Source organism: Vulpes lagopus, chromosome 21 (genome assembly GCF_018345385.1).
Source record: "Vulpes lagopus strain Blue_001 chromosome 21, ASM1834538v1, whole genome shotgun sequence".
Lineage (NCBI taxonomy): Eukaryota > Metazoa > Chordata > Mammalia > Carnivora > Canidae > Vulpes > Vulpes lagopus.
The window spans coordinates 287186-311349 of record NC_054844.1 but is presented as its reverse complement, the minus strand read 5'-3'; the positions used below and the strand labels follow the sequence as shown (position 1 = coordinate 311349).

Genomic DNA, 24164 nt, shown 5'->3' with positions numbered 1-24164 from the left:
ATGTGGGTGTGAGAAACAAGACTGGAAAAGTAGGTAGGGACTTATCCTGAAGGTGATGGACAAGCACTTCCAATAGAGGGGATGAGTCTATGTTCCTCAAAGGAGTTCTATTGGCTGGGCCACCAGTGTGTAGTCAGTGGTTACAGCCCTCAGTCAAAGCTGCATCATCTCTGAGTCCAAGCTCAGGAGGAAGCTGTGCAGTCATGCCAGTGGAAGGGAAAGTGAGAAGAAGGCCAGTGGGCAGAGGTTCTCAGCCATTGTGATGAGACATAGCTATGGTATTCTTGGATAGACCAGAGGATCAAGGATTCTATCTATATACTTTGAGACTACCATGCTAAAGCCAATAACTTCTTCAATGGTTCTCAAAAATGGGTTTTTGTAGAGTGGAGCAGGACATGGCAGCTGTGTTTGCAGCTGTATACTAGTATTTAGTGCAGGGACTAAAGGGCAATATTATTTCAAATGCAATGACTATATAGGAAAGGAGGAAAGGAGGAAAGATGAGAGGCTGGAGAGATAACACTGTTGGAATGTGGCTCACTTTGGATTTCCTGGGTCTGCCATGTCTGAGGGAGTGTGGAAACCCAGTGTGATAGCCCAAGAGAATGTTTTATTGCTCTACTTATTATTAAGAATGTAAAATGGATGAGGCAGCTAACATACCAGTTCCAAACATACAACCCTGTGCCCTTTCCTGGGGAAGCATGCAAACATGCAATGTTCTGCTGCTCCCTGTTCATGCAAATTCCCTTCTCTGTATGGCTGCCGAGGATTGGGGGAAGAAGAATGCACAGAGGGGAATGTCATTTGCTTCGAGTTTATTTTGCGTCGATCTATTGGAACCACACCATTGTTCCCCCAAATTCAGGTAGAAAGGGAACAGGTGGGAGACTCCTTGGTGAGGTGCTTAAATGGATATAACTCAGTAAAGTAAAGTAACTGGGTGGTCAATCTAACTGTCTCCAGGGAAGATTCTTCATTAGATGTCCCCCCACCCCCAAATCATAGCTAGGCTCAGCAGCTTGCTGCCCTCCTGAAGCCCACAGACTTGAAGTACCATGATATTCTGCAGGAGAATGACAGCCACAGGGCAATTCTACTAAAACACTTGCAGCTCAGCTATCTGAGCAATCTTTTTCTCCCTTCTTGCCACCCTTCTTCTCCTAGTTCCTTTACTTCTCTCTCATGTTCCACTAAGCAAAAAGATGACCAATATTAAGGGCTTCTTCTCTTGCCTCCTCTTTGAATCTCTCTTTTGTCCATTCTCCTTTTTCAGTTCTCCCTGCAGCCAGTTCAGCTGGGCTTTAGTCTTAAAGGTGAAGGAAGCTACTAGAGCACTATGTGTCACCTTTGGGCAGGTTGGTACTTTATCCTCCAAAATGTTAATCAGGGCCTTTGCTATTGTATACCTCCAGAGGGCATCATTTGCCTTGTGGTTTATCTCATATAAAGGGGGCACCTTTCACATAGGACACAATGTAAGGGTGCCCTCTGGAATTGTGCAACTCAGTTGCCTCAATTTCAATGTGGGAAAAAAGTCTGCCAAGCAACAAGTCTCTTGGGAGAAAATGTTGGTCCCTGGTGAAGACCAGATTCTCTGACTGGATATTTAGGCCTGTGAATATTGCCTCTGTGTATTCAAATCTCCGATTACTCTTAACCTGAGATTCAGAACCTTGTGACATAGAGACCTTATATTCTTCCGAGATTGATGATCTGAACATGCCATGTGCCATCCTGACTGCCCACCTTGCTCCTGGAGTTCCTTCCAGCTGGAATGCCTTCTCTCTAGATCCAAATTCTACTTAATCACTGACAGCTTGCATTCCATTCTGCTAGAAAGCCTTCCTTGTCCATCCCAGTTCAGTGATACGTCTCCTCTATTCTGCAAACTCTGTTATAGGTCTGTTCCCCTCATCTGGCACTTTACATCAAATCATAACAAACTACTGCTTAAAAACAATGGTTTCCCAATAAGAACTTAAGTCACTTGTTTTAGCCTTATAAGGAGGCCCTGTGTGATTTGATCCCAGACTAGTTCTCTGACTTCACTTCTTCCTACCCTTATCCTCATCCAATCCCCTTTAGCTGTACTGGCTTGCTCTCAAACTCACTAAGCTCATATCCATCTCAAGGCTTTGCACTCACTGTTCCCTCTGCTTAGAGGACTCTTCCTCCAGACACCCAGGGGCTACCAGAAAGTAATATCTGTGAGGACAGAAGCTTTTGCTTTTGGTGTGTTCACCATTGTGCTCCAAGTGGCTTGAATGGTGCCTGGCCTATGGTGGGTGATCAATTGGCTACATGCTGGATGAAAAGTATAAATAATAGACTGTCTTGCATTGTTTGTCTCTTTCTTTTCTCCATCTTTCCTTTTGTACCTAGCCATTCCCCCAATCATAAGCATCCTGAGGACAGAAATCTGGTCTGATGACTTGTTTCTCCCTCATTAGCTAGCCCATTGTCCTGAGCATAGGTGCTTTAATAAGTGTTTGTTGACAGAATGAGACAGAATGAGGGGAAAGAGTTCTCTCATGGTTTTCCCACCAGGCAGGCTCAGCTGTCTTCAAAGCAGAAAGAGAATAACTCTTGTCTTCCCAGGGCTGCTAATTCTTGAGTTCAACAAACCGGCCACCAGCCCCAGCCTGTGGAATGTCTGCTCCTATCACAGCCGAGCTGTTCTCTGAGTTCTTTCTCACCACTGCCACCATTACCATCTGAGCTGGTTGGGCTCAGAGGAGGTCTTTGACCTTCTAGAACTGAACCACCCCTGCTAGCATATATCTAATCTCAGGAAAAAACAGGGTTCTGCTAAAGTAACTGTTTGGTTTACAGAGTGAGATCTAGTAATATTTATGAAAAGATCATGACTTTGGCTGCTATATTTCAAAACCCAGGCAGACATTTGGGTGATAGAGTTAAATATTCCAAACTTACCTCATACTCCCTCTGTCTCTCCCTCTCTTTCAAGGGTGAGCATTCTGTTCCTCTTCCAAAATCCAGTCCTTCTCCATATTTGGGAATCTGGCATGGGCAGTAGGGGCACAGCCTTCTTGGTGTCTGCTGGGAGCTGTAGTTCCCAATGAGTGACGGCTGTTTTTTTCTGGCCAGCAAGTGTGTTGTCCTTTCTCAGAAGTCTACGTCTATAAACATACAGTGGAGTGGAAGGGTGCTATTAGGAGGCTTGCCTTCTATTTTCAGCTCTCTGGTTTTATGCAAGGCACCACTCTTCTGTGGCTTGATCTCCTTGCCTGCAAAATGGGGATAATTATCTCTCTCTTTTCCTGGCTGCCAGATTGTTGGGTGGGGTAATTAGCCAGTGCCCATTAAATGCTTTGAGCTTATTCCAGCAAGGAGTGCTTTATAAATAAAAATTGTTATCTTTAAAGAAGAAAATATTAATTTTCATTTCTTAATTGCCTCCACAAACCAAATCTGCCTGTATGTCAAAAAGATTCTATTTAACTCCTTGTATATGCCTTCCATCTACCCTGTTTTCAATGTTTTCCCTGCATCTCATTCTATTTTGTTTCATCATCTCTCATTTCGTGTCATCAAGAATAAATGCTCTCTCTCTGTCCTCTCTGAAAGTAAAGGATAAGACAGACCAACTCTGCCTTACATCCAAAGCACAAGAAAGCATGAAGAAGGAGTGATTTGGACCTGATCTGAGCTCTACAATTTCACACCTTCCCAACTCGCAAGTGCATGTGATCAAGAGCTTGGTCTCTGTGGAAGAGACTGACCTTTGTTCTCGTTGAAGAAGAAATAGATTTCACTACAGCAGGACTGGCCCAGTGTAGTGGAAACAGCAGTAGATTTAGAATCAAATGATTGGGTCCTGGCTCCGATTCAGGTGAATTATTTGACCTCTCTGGCCTTGGTTTCTTTAGCTATGAAATGGAAATAATAATATATTATAGAGTGTTTTGTACAACGTTGCACTAAGGTTAGTTGTTATAAAATGCAGGATGATGCTGTGATTAAAAACAGGATCTCTGGGCAGCCCAGGTGGCGCAGCGGTTGAGCGCCGCCTTAGGCCCAGGGCGTGATCCTGGAGACCTGGGATTGAGTCCCACGTCGGGCTCTCTGCATGGAGCCTGCTTCTCCCTCTGCCTGTGTCTCTGACTCTCTCTGTCTGTGTGTCTCTCATGAATAAATAAATAAAATCTTAAAAAAAAAAAACACACAAACACAGGAACTTCGGGCACCCAGGGGAATTAGTTAAGTGTCCAGCTCTTGATTTCAGCTCAAGTCATGATTTCAGGGCCCTGGGATCAAGCCCCAGTATCTAGCTTTGTACTCATCGGGGGAGTCTGCTTGAGATTCTCTCTTTCCCTCTGCCCCTCCCCACTCTCTAAAATAAATAAATAAATCTTAAAAAACCCCAACAGGGAATGTTAAAGTCAGACACATTTCGATTAAAATCTCACCTGGATTTCCTGTGGAAATTGATCAAATCACTGCTCTCTAAATCTTAGTTATAATATCTCTGGGGATAGTGAGGATTACATGAGACACACACAGAGAGAAGCGAGTACTGCAGGGGGAGAGGGAGAGAGAAAAGCAGGCTCCCAGCTGAGCAGGACTAACCGATCGTAGGGTCAGTCCCAGGACCATGAGATTGTGACCTGAGCCGAAGGCAGACAGACACTTAACCGAATGAGCCACCCAGGTGTCCAACTTACCTCACTTTTAATCATCTTACTTTGTAATAAATAAAGTAATGTAAGATGCTTCTTAATTGTAAAGTACTACACCAACATGAGAGATGATTAGAATTAAACCCATAAAAAAGGGAGATGGGACTTCCCAGAGTTTTCCTTGCAGCTTCAGCATGACACAGGATTAAAGATGTGCAAGTGCTTTTGAGCTACAAAGAACTACAAAAATGTGAATTGTTACTAGTAACAGCAAGATTATTTGTTTCTTGTTTTAGGTAGTGGGTAACAGCAATATCCTATTGGAAAATAAAAAGGATTCCTATGACACACTGTGAATGAGTAAGTCAGGTTATAGGGCAGCATAATAATGTATAATTATATATATATATACTATGTGTATTTATGGAAGGATGTTCATCAAAATATTAAAACTTGTCATTTATGGGTGATGGGATTTCAGGTGATTCTTAGTCCCTTATACTTTTCTGTCTTGTTTGGATTATTTTTTTTTAAGATTTTATTTATTTATTCATAGAGACACAGAGAGAGAGAGAGGCAGAGACACAGGCAGAGGGAGAAGCAGACTCCATGCAGAGCCTGACGTGGGATTCAGTCCAGAGTCTCCAGGATCACGCCCTGGGCTGCAGGTGGCGCTAAACCGCTGCACCACCGGGGCTGCCCTGTTTGGATTATTTTTACTCTGGATCTGGATAATTTTAACAAAAACAGTTAAAAGACTAAAGAAGAGCAGATATCAAACAGGCAGATCTCAGGTTGTAAAACACTAGGAGAATCTATTCGGTCATCTTTTATCCCAGAAAACATTTTCTTGGGTATGGAAAATAGAGTTTCTGGCAACAAGGAGAAGTTTGTGAACATGGTGATGACAAGTCCTGTGAAAAGGAGTTGGCGGGAAATGGAATCCCTCCAAGATGACCCCGAGGAGAGGAAGAGGTGACCCTTTATTTCTGTTTATTTCCTAGGCTGTAATAATATGGTAGTTTCAATCATTTCCTGTGTGTACCTGAGTTTCCTTATTTGCTATGGTAACACGTGATTCCTGTTTTTCTGTCTCTGTTCTTTCTGGTCCCTTAGCCCTGGCTGTCAGGTAGAACTAGCAACTCACCTACTCATTCATGTGGCCCAGGTAATCACCCTTTGTCACGACTGATTAGAGAAAGGGTGTGGTGAGCCTACTCCTAATGGGCTTCCACGGTCCCGCTATATTTCAGAACCCGATGCACAAGGAAAAAACCTCCCAGCAGGACACAAAACAGCATGCCTTACCATTCATGATAATCTTCCCAGTAAACTTTCCACAGGCAAGTCCACACAAGCTTGGAGGCAGCTTGTCTGTGGTGCAGCCCGTCCCCAGCGAGGACAGAAGAATGGGCATGGAGGATGGGCAGGTTCTTCCTTGCTGTCACGAACAATTGTCTCCAGGAAGAACTGAAAGTTTTCAGATTTTGGCATCGAAGCCCATGTTAATGTGGTGCCAGGAACAAACAGGGCTGCCATGGTAGGACTTGTAGGTTGTAAAGCCTCACAACTCCAGAGGGTACGTTCAGACTCCATGTGAATAGCACCTCCCGTAGTTGAGCCTGAATGAATCCTAGGAAGGGTATTTTTCTCTCCCACTGAGCTTACTGGTTTGTAGAAGAGGCCTTTGCAACAACAGATTGGAGCTTCCCTGCATAGTTGTTAATTTTTTAAAAGAACTGAATTTCCCTTGGTTAAAAAATATGGTCAGACATCTGCTTTCCTCACTTTACTAACTTTTTAATGTTCTTTCTGGAGTCAATCTTATTCTGCTCCAGAAACAGTGGCTGAGTGGGGTCAGAGTACCTGTGGACCATAGCACTAGACTAGGGGTGGGGATACCAAGATGCTCTTGAGGTCACTGTCTGAGAGTAATAATTAAAACAAATGCAAAGGTAAATTGCAATTCCTTTTAGTTATTTTATGCTTATTGTGTTATTTGCTTTAGGCCTTGGACACATGCAACAGTGTTGGGCAAATATTTGTTTTACTTGCTGTACTCAACGAGTAAGAAGTCCAATTTTAGGGTTAACTTACACTATCAGGATTGCTAAGACTGAAGGCCTGCCCTTCAACAATTTATTTTATTTTGTTTACATACTTTTTAAAGAATTTATTTATTCATGAGAGACAGAGACATAGACAGAGGCAGAGGGAGAAGCAGGCTCCATACAGGAAGCTCGATGAGGGACTCGATCCCGGGTCTCCAGGATCAAGCCCTGGGCTGAAGGCAGATGCTCAACCACTGAGCCACCCAGGCGTCCCTCAACAATTTATTTTAAATTGAAGTATAGTTGACATACACTATTATATTAGTTGACATACAGTATATATTAGTCATATTATATGACAACTATATTATATATAGTTGACATACAATATTATATACAAGTAGTGATTTGAGAATTATATGCATTACAAAATGCTCACCACTTGTTCTCTTTTTTTAGATTAAAGTTTCCTTGAGGTTCTTACCATACCCTTCCTTTCTTACTGCCTTTACCTGGATGCGGTTAAAATTAAGATTTCTGGAAATCCTCCCAACATTTCTCCCTTCTCCACCATTCCTCAAATACTTTAAGGTATTTGACTCAAAATTGCACTTCAGGAGATAATTTCAGGAAATAACTTGGGACGTAAATATTCTCTCATGGTTCTCAGCCTTTTAAATACAAGTAATCACTTTTAATTACATCTCCATCAATCCTATGTTTTGGAATGCTTTGTCAACTAAATAAAATCTATTAACAAATAAGCATTTATTGTAGGTAAATATACAATTTCTTCTTGAAATATTAAAACTGTGTCTTGAGAACCCTTCCATCCCCCATAAGGCCTGCTAGGTGCAAAAACTGTAGGTTTTGAGAACTACTGCTGCTCTCATGGAGAAGACAGAGGAGAGGAGAGGAGATAAGAGGGGAGGGGAAGGGAGGGAGACTCTCTCTTCTCCGTTCCCTTCTCCCTCCCCTCCCCTCCCCTCTTGCAGTGCAGTGATTGTCAATGCCTGGCAATAGCCCCATGTGCTGCCAGTATCTGTACATTAACAGTGACCTTGATGCTGTAAATTACCCCAAAGTACAATTAGTGGCAGGGATTTCTGGGCTAGTGAGGAAAACATGTTTAAGCCAAGGTAAGGTCCTCTCTGGGTCGGTATGTGGTAGAGCAAGCTACCTTCTTCAGCTATGTAATATTAATCTATTGTTTAACCTCTCCTGGCCTCAGTTTCCTTGGCTGTATGTAGTATGATAAGCCTCCTTCCAACTCTAAAATTCTATCAGTCAGGGTGACTCAGGTTATTTGATTATTTCCTAGGAAATAAAGAGGAGACAACAAGAAGGAACATTGCAAATTGCCTGTGGGCAGGAAGGTAGGCCAGGGGTATTGGTATCTGGAAACACATTTAGATGTCTCTCCTTTTGTTTTGTTTAAAGATTTTATTTATTTATTCATGAGAGACAAAGAGAGAGGCAGAGACACAGGCAGAGGGAGAAGCAGGCCCCATGCAGGAAGCCGGATGCGGGGCTCAATCCCGGGTCCCCAGGATCATACACCCCGGCCAAAGGCAGGCGCTAAACTGCTGAGCCACCCGGGCTGCCCAGATGTCTCTCCTTTTGGAGGGGCTGGTTGAGGGCATGTATCTCCTCAGCTTCCAACCTCTTCACACAGTGCTCACCAGAGAATGTCAAGACCAAACGATGCAGAATAGCTCAGGAGAGGTGGGGTTCCTCCTGAGCAATGTGTGCCCATTGCTAGACCATGCAGTGAGATTCTGTCCCTACCCTCAGGAAGGGCACTGCTGAATAGGGAAATGGCACAAATAACTATAAGAAGACTTGGAAATTGGGAAGGACCAATAAGAAAGGCATAAAAAAAGCAAAGCACAATTGGGAGTTTGAAGGAAGGAGTTATTAGCTTGAATTAGGTGTGATCAGGAAAGATTCCAGAGAGAAGGTAGCATCTTTCTACTCTTCCGTGAGAGAGCCAGGGCTGACTTATTCCTAGTGAGCAGCCATTATTTGTTTGATTTTTTCAGGCTTGGTCTGGCATCATGAAGATTTGCTCAGACTTCTCTGAGTGAATCCTCTGACTCCTGTAGTGGGTGAGAAACAGTGGAAATTGGACAACAGGTCTCCACAGAGTGGCTCCTCTAGTCATCTTTAAGGTGGTGAAGAGGAGCTACGGATGGCCCTTTGAAGAATGTCCTGGGCATGGGATCTGGTTAGAAATCTCCAGTAATTGCATCATCTTTGCCACTGAAACCAAATGTTTTAAGCTCGGGCAGTTTCTGAGCTTTAGTTTCCTATATATAAATAGGAATAATAACAATATATCTGTTACTTTGCCCACAGGTTGGTTGTTATGCTCAAATAAAATAAGTATTTGGAAGGGCCAGTATTAGGTGTTAATTTTTTTTAAGAGTTTATTTATTTATTCATAGAAACAGAGAGGCAGAGACACAGGCAGAGGAAGAAGCAGGCTCCACGCAGGGAGCCCGACGTGGGACTCGATCACACCCCAGGCTGCAGGCAGCACCAAACCGCTGCGCCACCAGGGCTGCCCTATTAGGTGTTAATTAAGAAGAAAGACTCTACAGCTAAACTGCTTGGATTTAAATCCCAGCCCTTCTTCGCATGTCTTATGTGACCTTTGGCAAGTCACTTAACCTCTCTGTGCCTTGGTTTCATCTACAAAATAGGGATGGCACAAAGACTTATGTTATAGAGTTGTTGATGCTAACAATGAGTTAAATGTAAAGCACTCAGAGTAGTACCTAGTACATAGTTAATACCATACTATATAAATTGACCTGTCTTATTTTTGTAAAGTACTATAGAGGATGATTATGATGATTACTTCTTAGACACAGAAGTCTAAGTCCTGCTGTGTCTGTATGATGAGGAGCAAATAGGAAGCATTGAGTTCTGTCTTGAATACCAAGTCCAGGCTTTAAAAAAGAGCCATAAAAATGCCAACTAACAGATGAAGGTCTGGAGTAAGGGAGGCACACCCCCTTGGCCATCCTGGAAAAACACCCTGCTAATATTTATCTCTCTGGCTTGCTTCTGGTCAAAAGTCCACACTAGGTATGATTTTACTCCACTGGAGCTTTATCCACCAATGCCCCTGGCTGGAAGAGATGTGTTAGAAGGGGTAGCTATGGATGCTGTCTATTGCTACAGAGTGTAGAACCAGTTTGGAAAAGGCAGGACAGGATGGACATTACTGACCTTAGTAAGAAAGAGTCGAGTCAAATTCTAGATCAGAAAGTTAGAGTATGGAACTTTGAGGTATAAAGGGATTCTTTCTTCTCCTTACTCATTCCCCAAAATATTATACCAACTAGCCTTATATCAGCCTGAACTATTCTGAGGATTTAGAGTCACATGGTGTCTTCTGACCCTCACAGCCACCCTGTGTGGCAGGTGTTGTTATCCATGTCCTCAGAAAAGAACACTGAGGCCCAGAGTGTTTCAGTGACTTTCCAGAGGTCTGATGACTGGTTTAGTCACCGAAGGAACCAGTATTCTAACTGGGATAGCTCATCTTCCAGTCTAGAATTCTTTCTGCTACAAAAATACCAGCCAATACCTGCTTAAAAGCAGGCAGAGCAAATCCACATTCTTAAGGCAATACATTGGTAGACTGAGCACACTGCTGAGCAGAAGGAGGAACACCAAGTTCCAGAGCTCGGGTCTGGGTTAGAGGATGGCTCATGATGTGGATTTTTCATCTCATTTACTCTATTTCCCCAAAATGAAAAGATTCCAATAATACAAATATTAGCATGGACCAAATCTTAGATCAGGCCTTATTTCCACTCCTTGATCTATCACAAGGGGAGGACAGGTGCTTTCACAGATTGTGTCGTGAACCGGGTATACATACTATCTGTTCACTCTCCCTCAGTGGAATGAACTTGCTCATGTTTAGGATTACCGTGTCTTAGCCTGAGAAATTCTGGGTACACTCAGACGTAGGAGAGACGATGGAGTGTCCCAGTGGTAGTCGATTTATGGGTGTAACAGTGCTTAAGGATAAGAGGTGACGTACCGACCACTGAACTCTTGTATAGTAAAAAACTGGGTGAAACACAGTAGAACACAATCATATTTTTATGTGATTTTTCACACACCCCAACCCCACTCCCCAATCTTGACCTCATTATGGCAGCCACACCACTCAACAGGCAAATTTTGTTTCCGGCAGGGGCAGGTGTGCTTCTTTTAAGGCTGTGCTGCCATCTATTGGAAGCATTTGGAAATGGTAAGAAACTTAGGATTTAGGGAAGGGGCCCTTTCAGTCTTAAGGTGGTGCTTCCGGATGTGATGGGATATGGTTGTGCTAGTCTCAACCTGTCTAGGCCTGCTCCAGTCTATTTTCTGATGCTCCTACTGCTTTCCTGATGTTTCAGGAAGACTTCTAAACCTAGTTCTGAGAACAGGGTTTTTATTTGCAGTGTAATAATAATGAAATCTGAAGCAGAACTGATAAAACATTTTGGTAACTTGATTCTCATACTGATCCACATTTTCCAGGGATCTCTGCTTGCCTCTGGAGTTTTTTGTGTGGGGATGAATACTGGCCAGTGAGGAAGAGAGATTAGGGTGGAGCCTTTCACAAGCAATAGTGAAAATATGTTGGTCCCAAGGGCAGTGCTCCAAAGTGAATAGTGATCTTGCTGGCAGAGGCTAGTCTTGAGCATGAGGTCCACATTTTCTCTTTACTCTGCCGCCAACCCTGGATTCCTTGTTAGAAAACAAAATTAAATGTAGATACCAACCCTACCTCTCCACTGCTGTCACTCCCAATCTGTCTTTATTTCTCCTGAGCATTTATAATCTGACATACTACTGTTTGTATTTTACTTATTTTGTTTCCTTTTACTATGACATAAACTCCATAAAAGTGAATATTTTTGTCTCTTTTGTTCACTGTAGGATCTTCAGTACTTAGAACAGGGCCTAGCACCTAGCAGGTGTTCAAAAAGTATTTGAAGAATAAGTCCAGACTTTATCATCTTATATGGTGACAGGTCCATACTTCTCTTTCTTCAGAGATTGATGGCTTTCATGTTTCTGCCTCAGCTTTCCATGAGGACTTTCTGCAGAGAGCTGAAAGCCTAGCAGATGGGTGTGTCTATATCCAGCGATAAGGGAAGGGGATGTATGGTGTAAACACAGGCATTCACCCTGTGCCTGACGTTTCTAATTTAATCACCCAGTGACTAAACAATTCTAGTGAATTTTTGCAAAGAGTTCAAAAGGTAGGGAACTGAGGAGAAACTAAAGCTGAGAGAATCTAGTATAAATTCGGCAGAGTCTGGGGGAAGCACATAATACAATAGCTAATGTAATTTATGTATCTGTGTAAATAACTTAATTATTATTATAGCTGTAATCTATTGAATACCTGCTCTGTATTAGTTCTTTATTGTAAGTTGCATTAACACCATGTGGCTTTGTTTTCACAATATCTGTATTTCATATGAAGCAATGAGGCTCAATGAGCTTGCTGGTGCAATGATTGTAAATTCTCTGAATAGAAAATGTAGAACTCAGGCCTGTCCTGTAGAACAGAATAGTGGTTAAATATATGGCTTTGAGCACAAATAGCCTTGTTGACTTAGTTTTTGTGTGACCTTCAGCAAACTGTTTAAATAAGCTCCAACGTCCTCACCTGTGAAATGGGGCTAACAGTTGCTCTTAATCCCCCCCCCCGGGCTGGGGGAAGGGCTGAACGCGGCTGTCCGCGCAGCGCTCGGCTGGCGGCGGGCCCCGTGGGCCAGGGCTGGGCGTGAGCTGGGCGGGAAGGCAAAGCGCGAGGAGCGCCCGGCTCTGGTGTTCGCCCTCGGTGCTCTCCGTCCCCCTGCAGTTCTGATTGCTATTCTTGCGGAGGCTCAGATCTGGAAGCCTGCCTGTAACTCCACCTCCGTTACTGGAATTTCCTCCGTCTGGCCTCTGCCGGAACTGGTTGGTGCGGGGGCTTCGCTTTCTTTTCCAAAGCTTTGGCGCCAGTTTGTTTTCTCCTGGGACAGCGAGAGTTTCTGGGGCGTGGTATGCTGGGAGTTGTAGTCCGAAGTCCCGCATCTGCGTCAAGATGGCGGCTGAGCCGAGAGCCAGAGAACCACAACTCCCAGAGTCCTCCGCGCCCCCGGGGACCCCGGGAGCCCACAGGGGACTGCGAGAGCTGGAGGTGTCGGTGCCCTCGTCCCGCGCCTGCAGCGAGCGGCTCTGTTCTGCTGCGGGAACCGGGAACGGCGCTCCCCGGGGCTGGATCGGTAGCCGAGCTGTCGTGGGGCCAGGTATTCCAGGGGTGCAGCTGTTCTGCGAATCTGAGGCGCGAACTGGTTCCCGGGTGTCGGGCTGTTTTGATCTGCAGCGGCCGCCCGGCGAGCCCAGCCTTCGCCCTGAACACGGCCGCTAGGGGTGAGGGCTCTGGGCGAGGCCGTGAGGACTGTCCGCCTTCTCCCGGGCCGGCTCGAGGATTCTGGGGCTCCCAGGAGCCTGCTGTTCTGACGCCCGCGGAGACAGGCCCCGACCCCGCTGGCGATGAGGAGTGACTCCGCGAGCCCTGCGGCCGCCCTCGGCGGGCTGTGGGGGCCGCCGAGGAGCAGCGAGGCCGCGCGCGCCGCCCCGGCCCCGGCCCCGGCCCCGGCCCCGGCCCCGGCCCCGCCCGCCGCCGCCGCCCTGCTGGAGGACGCCGCAGACCTCCTGGTGGTGCACCTGGACTTCCGCGCCGCGCTGCGCACCTGCGAGCGCGCCTGGCGGAGCTTGGCCGGCGACCAGGCGGCAGCGTACGTGCTGGGCTCCGCTCCTTTCCGGGTGACCCTGCCGAGGGCCTCGGGGTCTTGGGAGTTCTGTCCTTCCCAGGGTGCTCACGAGGAGCCTTACGCCCTCTGAGAGGCTGGTGCGCCCCTTCTACAGACGAGGAAATTGAGGCGCTGCGCAATGACCACGTTTTCCTTGCTGGGAGAGGAGGTTAATAGAGCTCCGTGAGAACGCACAGCCGGTTCTTCCCTCCCTGTTCCGTGTACAGTGGCATGGGGGGGGGGCGGGGAGACATGTGCACTGAGTTAAATTATTTCAGTAAGCGGGTGGTGGAAGTCTAGGTATGCTTCCCTCCCCCGCGTTGTTCACTTCTGACCTTGGCTGATAAATGGAAATGGAGTTCGGAGCTGGAGTAGTGTCCTGGTCCTGTTGAAGGACGGGATTAAAGAATCAATCCAGAGAAGACCTTGGCTCTGCCTTGCTCTTTTTTTTTTTTTTTTCATTTATTTATGAGAGAGAGAGAGAGAGAGGCAGACACAGGCAGAGGGAGAAGCAGGCTCCACGCAGGGAGCCCGACGTGGGACTCGATCCCGGGTCTCCAGGAAGGCGCCAAACCGCTGCGCCACCCAGGGATCCCTGCCTTGCTCTTTCTAATGCTGTTAGCCTCTTTGGGAAGTTGAGGGCATCATTTCTCTACGGATTGCCATCTTGATTTAGGCACACTAAGGAGGTGGTGGGTAGAATAGTCAAAGCTGAACCCAGAAAACGACGAACTGGGGAACCCTGGCTGTGTTTTTAGGGGATAGGGGCTACGGGCCTGTTGCAGTACATGCTGGAGGCCGTGATTTGGGGTACCTGGATGTACCTCACATGGTGTTAACAAGCCAGTTGTGAAGTTCCTATACCCACACTCAACCAGAAACCTTCCAGCATCCCCACTGCTCTACTAGGCAGACTTTTAGCTCCAGCTCTCTTTCCACCCATACACCTGTGCTACATATTGTCCCTTTTCCCTACGCTAATTTCACCTGGATACAAAGATGTATGTTAGGCAACAGTTGAGTTGCCTCCATGAGATTTACAGGGACTTTGAACTCCTGGGGGAAAGGGCAGTTTTCTGTGTTGGCACTCAAGAAACCAGTTGTAATTTGAGATCCTCTTGAATACTCACTAAAGAGGAGGATAGAGGTGAAGGCTGCTGAGTTGGGAGCTGGGGAGGAACAATCCCAGGGTGAATGTAGTAATGGAAATGAGAATCAATCAATCTATCTTTTTTTTTTTCTTTCTTTTCTTTTCTTTTCTTTTCTTTTCTTTTCTTTTCTTTCCTACCTTCCTTCCTTCCTTCCTTCCTTCCTTCCTTCCTTCCTTCCTTCCGTGTGAGCAGGCAGGGTGGGGAGGGGCAGAGGTAGAGGGAAAGAAAGAATCTCCATCAGGCCCCACACTAAGCATGAAGCTTAGGAAGTGGGGCTCAATCCCAAGATCATGACCTGAGCAGAAACCAAGAGTCAATGCTTAACTGACTGAGCCACCCAGCCGCCCCTGGAGGGGAACCACTCCTAAACTTGAATTGGTTTTTCTGCTGGCAGCTCCTTGGAGGTGAAAGGCTCCCTTTGTGTTGTGGGGATCCAGGCCCTGGCAGAAATGAATCGGTGGCGGGAAGTCCTGTCCTGGGTTCTTCAGTATTACCAGGTCCCTGAAAAGCTACCCCCCAAAGTCCTGGAACTATGGTAGGTCCTTGTTCTGATTCATTGGATCGGCTCAGGAAAAAGGATTTTCATGTCTTTTTCTGAATCTGTGCCTAATATTTTTACCCCATTGCCTACCATTTCCCTCTATATCTAATTTTTTTAACCTCAAAACATAGCCATGAAGGATGAGGAAGGGAGAATTTAGGAATGGGGTAGAGAAAAAGAGGAGAAGAGACAATGGGAATAGGAGATGTGAAGTGGAGTATGTCCTAGCTGAGAGAGCTTCTTGCAACTTCCTAGGAATCCCTAATTCTTTTCAGTATCCTCATCCCATAGGGAAGGACTGGAGGACATAGGGGAGGGGTTCAGTGGGAAAGGGTGGTAGTTAGGAGAATCAACTGTGGAGCACTGACTATTTTTTTTTTTTGAAATTGTATTATTTGGGGCTGCAGTGTTCTTTTATACAGCAAAATGCAGGAGCCTGGAGCTGTGCTGGAAGTGGTCAGTGCCTGGCTGCGAGACCCAGACAATCAAGGCCTTCCAGAATACAGAGCCTTGGCAGAACTTCACCTGCAGCGGGTGCTCCTGCCTCTCGGCTACTTATCAGAGGCTGAGGAGCTAGTGGTGGGCTCTGCAGCCTTCAGTGAGGAAGAGCGGTTGGATGTACTTCAGGACATTAGGAAGGCAAAGCAACAGCAGAAACACCAACACTTGGGCTCTGAGGAGGCCCAGAAGTTGAACCAGGAAGGTAGGACATCATCCTTCTGTGGCCACTGTAAAGTGGAGTTGTGGGCTTTCCCCTATACCTTGGGGTTCTCATGACATTCCCTGGAGCAATTATTTGGATGAGTAACTCCTAAATTGCAGAATAGGAAACCTGTTGATTTGATTAAAAAGCCAAACTTTGACCCTTTGTAGTTGGCAGTGGAAGGAGAATCCCTATATAGGGAGGTATTGATGAGTCTCAGAAACTTAATTCTTGTCTCTTGAAAGCCACCTTCTCCTTAGGGTCCACTCACTAGATCTCTTGTCTCTGTCATGCTGGCCTGAGTGGGATGTTATTCCTTCCTTCAAAGCTGGCCCAATACAGACACACCTGAGCTGTGCTGTGGGATAGCTAAAGGAAAATAAGAAGCTGCTCCAACAAGTTGGTCACTTGACTTAGATAAACTTCCGTATCTACAGCTAGGCCCCATTGCCCTACCTCTGTCTGCCTTTACGTACTAGATCTCCTGGGTATCTGCCCATTAGAGTGCACTTTCACACAATGGTTTTTATAGGGAAGCTATTTGAAGACCCAACATCATACACCTGGCTATTATCATACAGAGGATGCCTCATAGAGTTGGGTGTGGGCATGTGTGTTATTTTGTTATAAGGGATTTTAAAGGTCCTCTACTCCAGACTTGGCACTGCTTGTTCTCAAATTGGCGGTGTTCATGTTTATATTTATCACCTAAGACTTTTGACTTCTTTACTGTATATATTGAGTGCCCTTCATTTTCCTGCATTAATGTGATAATCAAGAACTATTACTCCGTGTAACTCTCTGTACATATCTTAGGCCAAAATATAAAGAATACTGTAAAATAATATTTAAAAAGTACACCAAATATGCCAGATTTACCCAGCTGAGTAGATGTTCTCTATCAAAAGTCTCTCCTAATGAGATGACATTCTAGTGTTGTAGTCTCTCTTTAAAACATTTTTGGAGCTTTTGGAATTTCTTTTAGAACTACATGAGCAAACTAGACTTGTTACCGTTTGCTCAACTCTCATAATTAAGCTCAAAGCTCAGAGTCAGAGAAGCTGGTTCTCTTGGACTGGACTACCCTGCAGTTATGCTTTCTTTTCCCTGACCAGGCTCCTTCTCCCACAAGTTCCTGTCACTAATGATGTTGTTTCGCCGGCTTTGGGATTCTATAGTGAGCCACTTCTTTTCCATGCCCTTCAAAAAGAGCCTCCTGGCTGCCTTGATCCTCTGCCTCTTGGTGGTGAGGTTTGATCCAGGTGAGTAATAAAGCCTGTCTTCTCTCCCACCCTTCCTTGGGAAGGTACAGTTGAACAGGGGCTGGGCTTGTGGGAGCCTGCTGGGGGTGGAGACAGATTCCATGCCACTTCTCCCTGAGTCTTTTCTATAAGGAGGGACTATTGGACCTCAGTGAGAGCCAGCCCAGCTCACCTAGGAGAGAACAGCCTTGGAGTCCATGAGAGCAGTCTGGAGGAATTCCACTGTACTCTATTGACCTTCAGACATTGACTTTGAGTCATTGTCATCTACTTTATCTGAGGATGAACTCTGACTAGAATGTGATAATTAGAAGAAAAAATTCCCTCATTGGATATCTAAGAAATTGTGTTAAATTCTAAGTGAAATACATGTACATTTTAGAAAATGTGGAAAATAGAGAAAAGGAAGAAAACAGAAATCGCCTATAAGTTTGCTATTGTAATGGTTGTGCTTTTAGTCTCTTTCTATATGGATATAGATACAATTTTGCATGTTATAAATGTTCTTTAAAACATGGCTTTAGGGATGCCTGGGTGGCTCAATGGTTGAGTGTCTGCTTTTGGCTCAGGTCATGATCCCGGCAGGGAGCCTGCTTCTTCCTCTGCCTCTGTTTCTGCCTTTCTCTCTGTGTTTCTCATGAATAAATAAATAAAATCTTAAAAAACAAGAACAACATGGCTTTACATTTTATGTATTATTTAACATAAATAATATTCTAAGTTACAGAAACTTCCATAGGTGATCAATAACCCCCTGTTACTGAACATTTTGATTATTTCTTACTCTGTTTTCTGCAGTGCTGTGCAGCAGACATGAACTCCCTAAGTACTATTTGGGAACAACCCTGGTTATTTCCTGAGGATTAACTCCCCAAAATTAAGTGCTGGGCCAAAGATTAGGAGCTTACTCTTCTAGATTTTTATGTTTGTGTGTTACTCTATGTGAGTTATGGTCTAATCTCTACTCTTCTTATGAATTTAGACTTAGAATAGACATATAACTTTCAAAACTGCGGGGAAAACTGGAAACCCTATTCCAGTCCCTTCATTTTCTTTTTCTTTCTTTTTTGGTCAAGAAACCTAAGAACCAGAAAAAAAAGTGACTAGCCCAGGATCACACAAATAATTTGTCTATTTAAAAAATTGCCAGTTCTTGGGTGCACCGAGGTGGTACAGTTAGTTAAGCATCTGACTTGGTTTTGTCTTGAGTCACAATCTCAGGATTATGAGATCCAGCCCCACATGGAGCCTGGTGTTGGGCTCCGAGCTCAATGGGGGAGTCTGCTTGAGACTCTCTGCCTCTGCTCCTTCTCCCACTTTCTAGTCCATATGCACACTCTTGAGCATGTGTACTCTCCCTCTCTCAAATACATAAATCTTGAAAAAAAAAAAAGAAAAAGAAACTAACCCAAACCTCCCAGTTCTCGTGTTTATCTTCAGGTCTTCCCCATTTCCCCCATTCACCTTTCTCTTATTCTTTTTTTTTTTTTCTTAAGATTATTTATTTATTTATTTATTCATTCATTCATTCATTCATAAAGACACACACACAGAGAAAGACAGAGGGAGAAGCAGGCTCCATGCAGGGTGCTGGATGCGGGACTCCATCCCAGGACCCCAGAATCATGCCCCGGGCCAAAGGCAGGCCCCAAACCACTGAGCCACCAAGGGATCCCCCTTATTATTATTATTTTTAAAGGTTTTATTTATCTATTCATGAGAGACAGAGAGAGAGAGAGAGAGAGAGGCAAGGACACAGGCAGAGGGAGAAGCAGGCTTCTCACAGGGAGCCCAATGTGGGAGTTGATACCAGGTCCCCAGATCACACCCTGAGCCCAAGGCAGATGCTCAGCCGCTAAGCCACCCAGGCATCCCCCTTTCTCTTCTTCTGTGAGCTTTTTTGCATAGCTCCAAGCTGTCCTTTTTGCTTTGCTGAATAGGAGACAGGAGTACAACTTTGAGGAAAGAGTCACTTGTTAGTTCTCAGGAAGGCTGACGATAGTTTGTGTTCATTCCTGTCCACTCTCTGACTTTCTACTTTGTTCCAGAGACTTGATAAAAATTTAGAATTTTTTTGTATGGTTTTTAGAAGTCGGTTTCTTCTGAGCGAGGGCAGCAAGAGGTAATTTGAGCTTGCTGCTTCCCAGGCTACTCAGAGCTTCGCAGTGCTCTGGCCTGGCACTCCTGACCCCCAGTGGCAGTCTTGACTCATTGCAGCAGTGGTGCTGTGAGGAGAACCCAGACGAGGCTGCAACTAGAACTCTATAGGAAGGATATAAAGAGAATAGACTGTCAATAACTTTCTTTAAAAATAACATTTTTCTAAAAAAAATTAAAATAAAAAATAAAAATAAAAATAACATTTTTCTTTTTAAGAAAGAAAAAAATCAGTTAAAAAATCAGCAATCAAATAAGGAAAAACCAATCAGTTCAACCTTAATTCCAAAGAGGTAGATTGAACTTTATTTTCAATATAATTAACTAAGGATGAAAATAGATAATACTATCACTTGGCTCCAGGTTAAGAAGGTATGAAAAGGAATTTAGTGAAATGTCTTCTCAAATTTATCTTCCCAGAGGCAGCCACCATTACGAGTCTTTTTGTGTGTGTATAAAAAAGTTACGGTAAAACATAATAAGTTTGAATCTTTTTCTCAGCAAACTTAAGGTCACTCTAATCCAAGTGAAGAAAATATATCTCATAAAGTATATCCTAGAGAAAGTGAAATTCTTTATTGTTGGGAAGGGGAGGAGGAGCAAATAACACCAAGTATCAATATATGCTTTAAAAAGATCATGCATGTTCCCAAAACAGTAGGATTTCCCAGGGATGGGACTTGAGGCTGAAAGGAGGAAGAAGGAAGTAGAGGCAGGCACACTGACAACCATCTTCCTTTTCCCTGCAGCTTCTCCTTCTTCCTTGCCCTTCCTCTACAAGCTGGCTCAGCTCTTCCATCGGATTCAGGAGGGCATGTTTTCTCTCTACCGGCTTCCTGTCCACGACTGAGTGGTCTTTCCCATTCCACTCACCATCTCTACTCTCCAAGTCTGCCAGGACAGAAGCAGAGTAACTCATCAGTGGCCGCTCTCCTGTTGCTGGCTGGGTGCTAGTGGGAATGGGGCCAGCCCCAATTCTAGAAAGAGGTGATCCAGTCTGGTGAACTGTGTTTTGCCACCTGAATGTTCTCCCCTTTGCACCCCACTTTGGCTGGTGTTGGTAGGTAATGTGGGAACAAAGTGGGGCCAGAGGCCACAAATCCTCCAGAATAATACTCCCTTATACCCAGAGGCCCCTCCTAAAGGAGGAGTTTGGGAGAGGAGCGTGTCCATGAAATATTCCATCTTCTTGTCAAAGGCAAGGGGTTGATTTCTCAGGTCAGGGTGTTAATGAGGCTGGAAGTACAGAAAACTCTGATGGAATGACCCTTGGCCTTTCACTTCCTTCTAAAACTTACCTCTGAAAATTGCCTCACAAGGCAGGTCCTTAATTAGGCAGAGTAAAGATCTGAGAGGGCCTCTTAATTCTTCTCTCTGCTCCTCTCCACTGGATCTGTGGACAGGAGCAGAGAGAGGTTATTTATCAATACACCATTCCTGTGGTTCTGCAATGGGCTTGAAGCTGCTTGGGCCCTCTCTTTTCAGACCAGGATGTGGTTTTCAGGTGACTGTTGAAAGCCAAGTAAAGCTGCTCTGCTCTTCTCACTGGGTAAAGTGATCTTGCTTGGTGCCCCTGGGCTTCAGCTCAATTTTCCAGGTTGTCAGTGGCCAAGTCCTGCTCTATTACACACAGTATTCCTGTGCTCTCTTCCTGTCAATCCCTGCAATAGTATTTTTGCACTTTTTCCTATGGCTGTTTCACTAGGTTCTGCCTATATCATTGCCTTCTTGGTGCCCGCTGTTGCTGGTTGCCCCCCTTCCTATGTCCTGTTGTTCTAGTTATAGTACATTGTTGGTATAATGTACAAGTTTTTCTGCTCATGTGGCCTTGAAAAGTAGGCCAGCCCAAGAAGCTGATGAGCTGAAAATGGAACTGGGTAATCAGGTGAGCTAGAAGGGATGTGTGGAGGGAGTTGGGCAGAGGGGAGATACGGGTTTTGAAGTCAATGAACAATTCATTGCGGAGGCATTGGGGCCATAACATTTGAGAATTTGAAATGTTTCAGTGTTTTCTGTCACTGGCCGCCAGAATCTCAGATGTTTCTGTGCAAGTAAATATAAAACACTGCTGTGCTGTTGGAACTGTAAAAGGCTTTCAACAGGGGCTAGGCTTTTTAAGGCTGAAGGCCAAGCAAACCACCCCCTGCTGGGGCTTCAGGCAGTGTTGATGCCAGGAATATAGGAGGTGCTTATTAGTTTCTAGTGGGTTGCTTTTCAGGAGTTTCAAGTCAACAACTTCTCTGTAGTAAAATGGGTAGAATAAGTAAACCTCATGGGCCCTAGGTAGAAAAGTTGGCCAACTCTGTGGGAAATGAATCCATGCTTTTACATACAGACTTTTAAATAGAGTTAAGAACTCTGGGGAGAGGCAAGGAGACAGGTTAGCTTTGGTATCTCTCTGTTAGAATGATTTCTCAAAATGAAGATCTAGTACCTTTCTTGACCCTAGATAAAAGTCTTTAATAGCTTTCCATGCATCACATGGCATTTCTTAATTCCATCATGCAATTTAGGGCATCTTCTGCACTGGTGTTGGCTAACACCTCCACTTTCGTGCAGGCCTCTGTTCCTCACACATGCTGCCTGCCGGCTGTGCAGCCTGTCATAGTTTTCTGAATATTTCCTGCTCCTTCACACCGCTGAACCTTTAGCACCTGCTCTTCTCTCTGGGAGGTCCAGCTCCCACTTTTTGCCTTGTTAGCTCCTCAAATTTCCAGACTTCCTCAAGGTTACCTTTGGGAATCCTTTCCCTATGTCTTCTGCTTCCATGTCCCTATTTCCTATCCTTCTTGTGGTTGTGACCTCATGGCCGTAAAACTGTGAAGTTCTTTGTTCCCTCCAGTCACTGTGAGCTCTTTGAAGCTGGGGAATGTGGTATGTTGCAGTGTTTAAGAATCAGGTTTGGATCCCTGCTCTACTACTCACGGAGGTATGTGACGGTTGGAAACTGACCTATCCTTTCTCTGCCTCAGTGTCCTCATCTGTTAGTGAGTTATTATCTCATAGACCAAGTAAAGGAGAGCCGACTTAGGAAGTGCTTAGCATGTTATCCTGCTCCAAATAAGAGCTCTTGTGAGTGGTAGCTGTGTCCTGGTCGCCTAGCCCAGCCCCCAGGAATGTGAAGGTATTCAGAGATACTCAGATTAATGAACTGTTTCAGCCACCATGACATAAGATCTGTGTGCTTTGGTGTGTTTTGTATTGTGAAAAGTCTGAGTAAAAGAAGACCCGACTATGCCCACCTTCTTTTTTTGTCTGTTCCCTGAAGTTCCTCTGTATTATTCTGCTTGCAGGCCTCTAGGTTCTGTTTGATGTTTGTCTTGAACCCTTAAGTGTTGTCTGATAACCAGCCCCAATTCCCTTCCTAGTCCAACGAGGTACTCAGAATCAGAACTGCTCTGATGAGACTTTGACCCTTTCTAAGGATGGAGGCTGGTATTCATATCAGTCTTCAAGTCTGGGCTTCATGAGGTCAGAAATGAAGGGAGGGCTTCCTTGTTGGACTTAGACCTGTGTTAGCCATTAGCCACATGGGGTTTTGAGCGTTCGAAGTACGGCTAGTCCAAATCAAGATGTTCTGTAAATGTAAAATACTCACTGGATTTTGAAGATTTAGTACTAAAAAAAGAATGGAAACTCAGTAATTTTTATATTGATTGCATGTTGAAATGATAATATTTTGGACATATTGGGTTAAATAAAATCTATTAAAATTGATTTCAGCTGTTTCTTTTTACTGTTTTGTAGGGCTCCTAGAATGTTTAAAATGACATATATGACTCACATTGTATTTCTATCGTATAGTGCTGTTGAACACACAGTATACATCAAGTTCAGAGGGGATAGCGATCAGCATTATATGCTGGGATTTTACAGAGTGTTAGATCTGGGAAGATAATTTCTTATAGCACCTCCTCCCCTTTTTAAGTTACGGAAATTGAGATCCATAGAGGTGATGTGATTTGCCTCGAGATGCATAGCCTGAATAAGATCAAGGTCTCCTGACCCTCGAGTCTGGTGTTCCTGTCACTGTGCCATGATCCTGCTTCACTTGCTCTAAAATCAGTCACTCTCTGGCTGAAATTCACTGTTAATATACACATATATCTAGGAGGGTAACTTCACTTGGAGTTGGTAGATTCGTTTTACAGACTTTTTTTTTTTTTTTTTTTTTCTCATTTTACAGGCTTCTGAGAGAATACAACATAGAACAGGTATTTTAACCTTTAGGGATGCTGAGAAGAGCAGCAATGGGTAATGTCTATGGTCAGACAGGAGGCTAGGGAGGTTGGGGTGAGGGGGAGAGGTGACATTAGGCTACCGTGGGCCATCACAGGGGTGGAGGTGGGGGACTGGTGAAGGACATAGTTGTTCTGCTTCCAAAAAGCCGCTTAGAAGGGACTGACTCTCAGCTTTGTGCAGGTGCTCTCCACTCTTGTGCACATGTATGTTTGCACATGTGTGCATGTAAGGCATTTAAAAATGATAACAGAAGTTTTACATATGGGGTACAGATTTCAAAATCACAAAAGGATATTCATGGAAAAGAGTACCTTTATTTCCACTCCCAGTTTCCTGCCCAGAGGCCACCACTGTTAATTAATTAATCTTGGATGATTGTTCCTCATCGGCTCACGTAGAGCTGCCTCATTCTTACTAGCTATTCAGTATTCCATTGTGTGATAGGATTGCAGTGTATAAAACCCCCTTTCTCTTTTTAATATATTGAAACTTCTCTACCTTCTCCTAAATTGAAACACAGCCACTCTTGAGCTTGAGATTAGCAGGTACTGGTCTTGCCTCTTTACAGTCACTTCCTAGCAAACATGGGGCAG

General features: G+C 44.6%; 1 protein-coding gene across 2 annotated transcripts; it reads left to right on the top strand.

Moving 5' to 3' along the window:
• Positions 1-12888: 12888 nt before the first annotated feature.
• PEX26 (peroxisomal biogenesis factor 26) lies at positions 12889-23028 on the top strand. 2 transcript variants are annotated; one of them, XM_041736494.1, is made up of 5 exons: positions 12889-13500; positions 15061-15201; positions 15615-15910; positions 17026-17172; positions 17305-17810. In XM_041736494.1, the coding sequence occupies exons 1-5, from the start codon at positions 13256-13258 to the stop codon at positions 17325-17327; spliced, it is 852 nt and encodes a 283-aa protein (XP_041592428.1). In that variant the 5' UTR covers positions 12889-13255; the 3' UTR covers positions 17328-17810. The 2 variants fall into 2 exon arrangements, with proteins under 2 accessions (XP_041592428.1, XP_041592427.1); XM_041736493.1 differs by lacking the exon at positions 17305-17810 and adding an exon at positions 20079-23028 and having other exon boundaries at positions 12894-13500.
• The last annotated feature ends 1136 nt before the right edge of the window (positions 23029-24164 follow it).

Coding starts and splice junctions, on each gene's coding strand:
- PEX26 (XM_041736493.1), top strand. CDS start 13,256: ATGAGGAGTGACTCCGCGAGCCCTGCGGCCGCCCTCGGCGGGCTGTGG. Junction 13,501..15,060: donor GCCGGCGACCAGGCGGCAGC/GTACGTGCTGGG, acceptor TTCTGCTGGCAG/CTCCTTGGAGGTGAAAGGCT. Junction 17,173..20,078: donor GGTGGTGAGGTTTGATCCAG/GTGAGTAATAAA, acceptor TTTTCCCTGCAG/CTTCTCCTTCTTCCTTGCCC.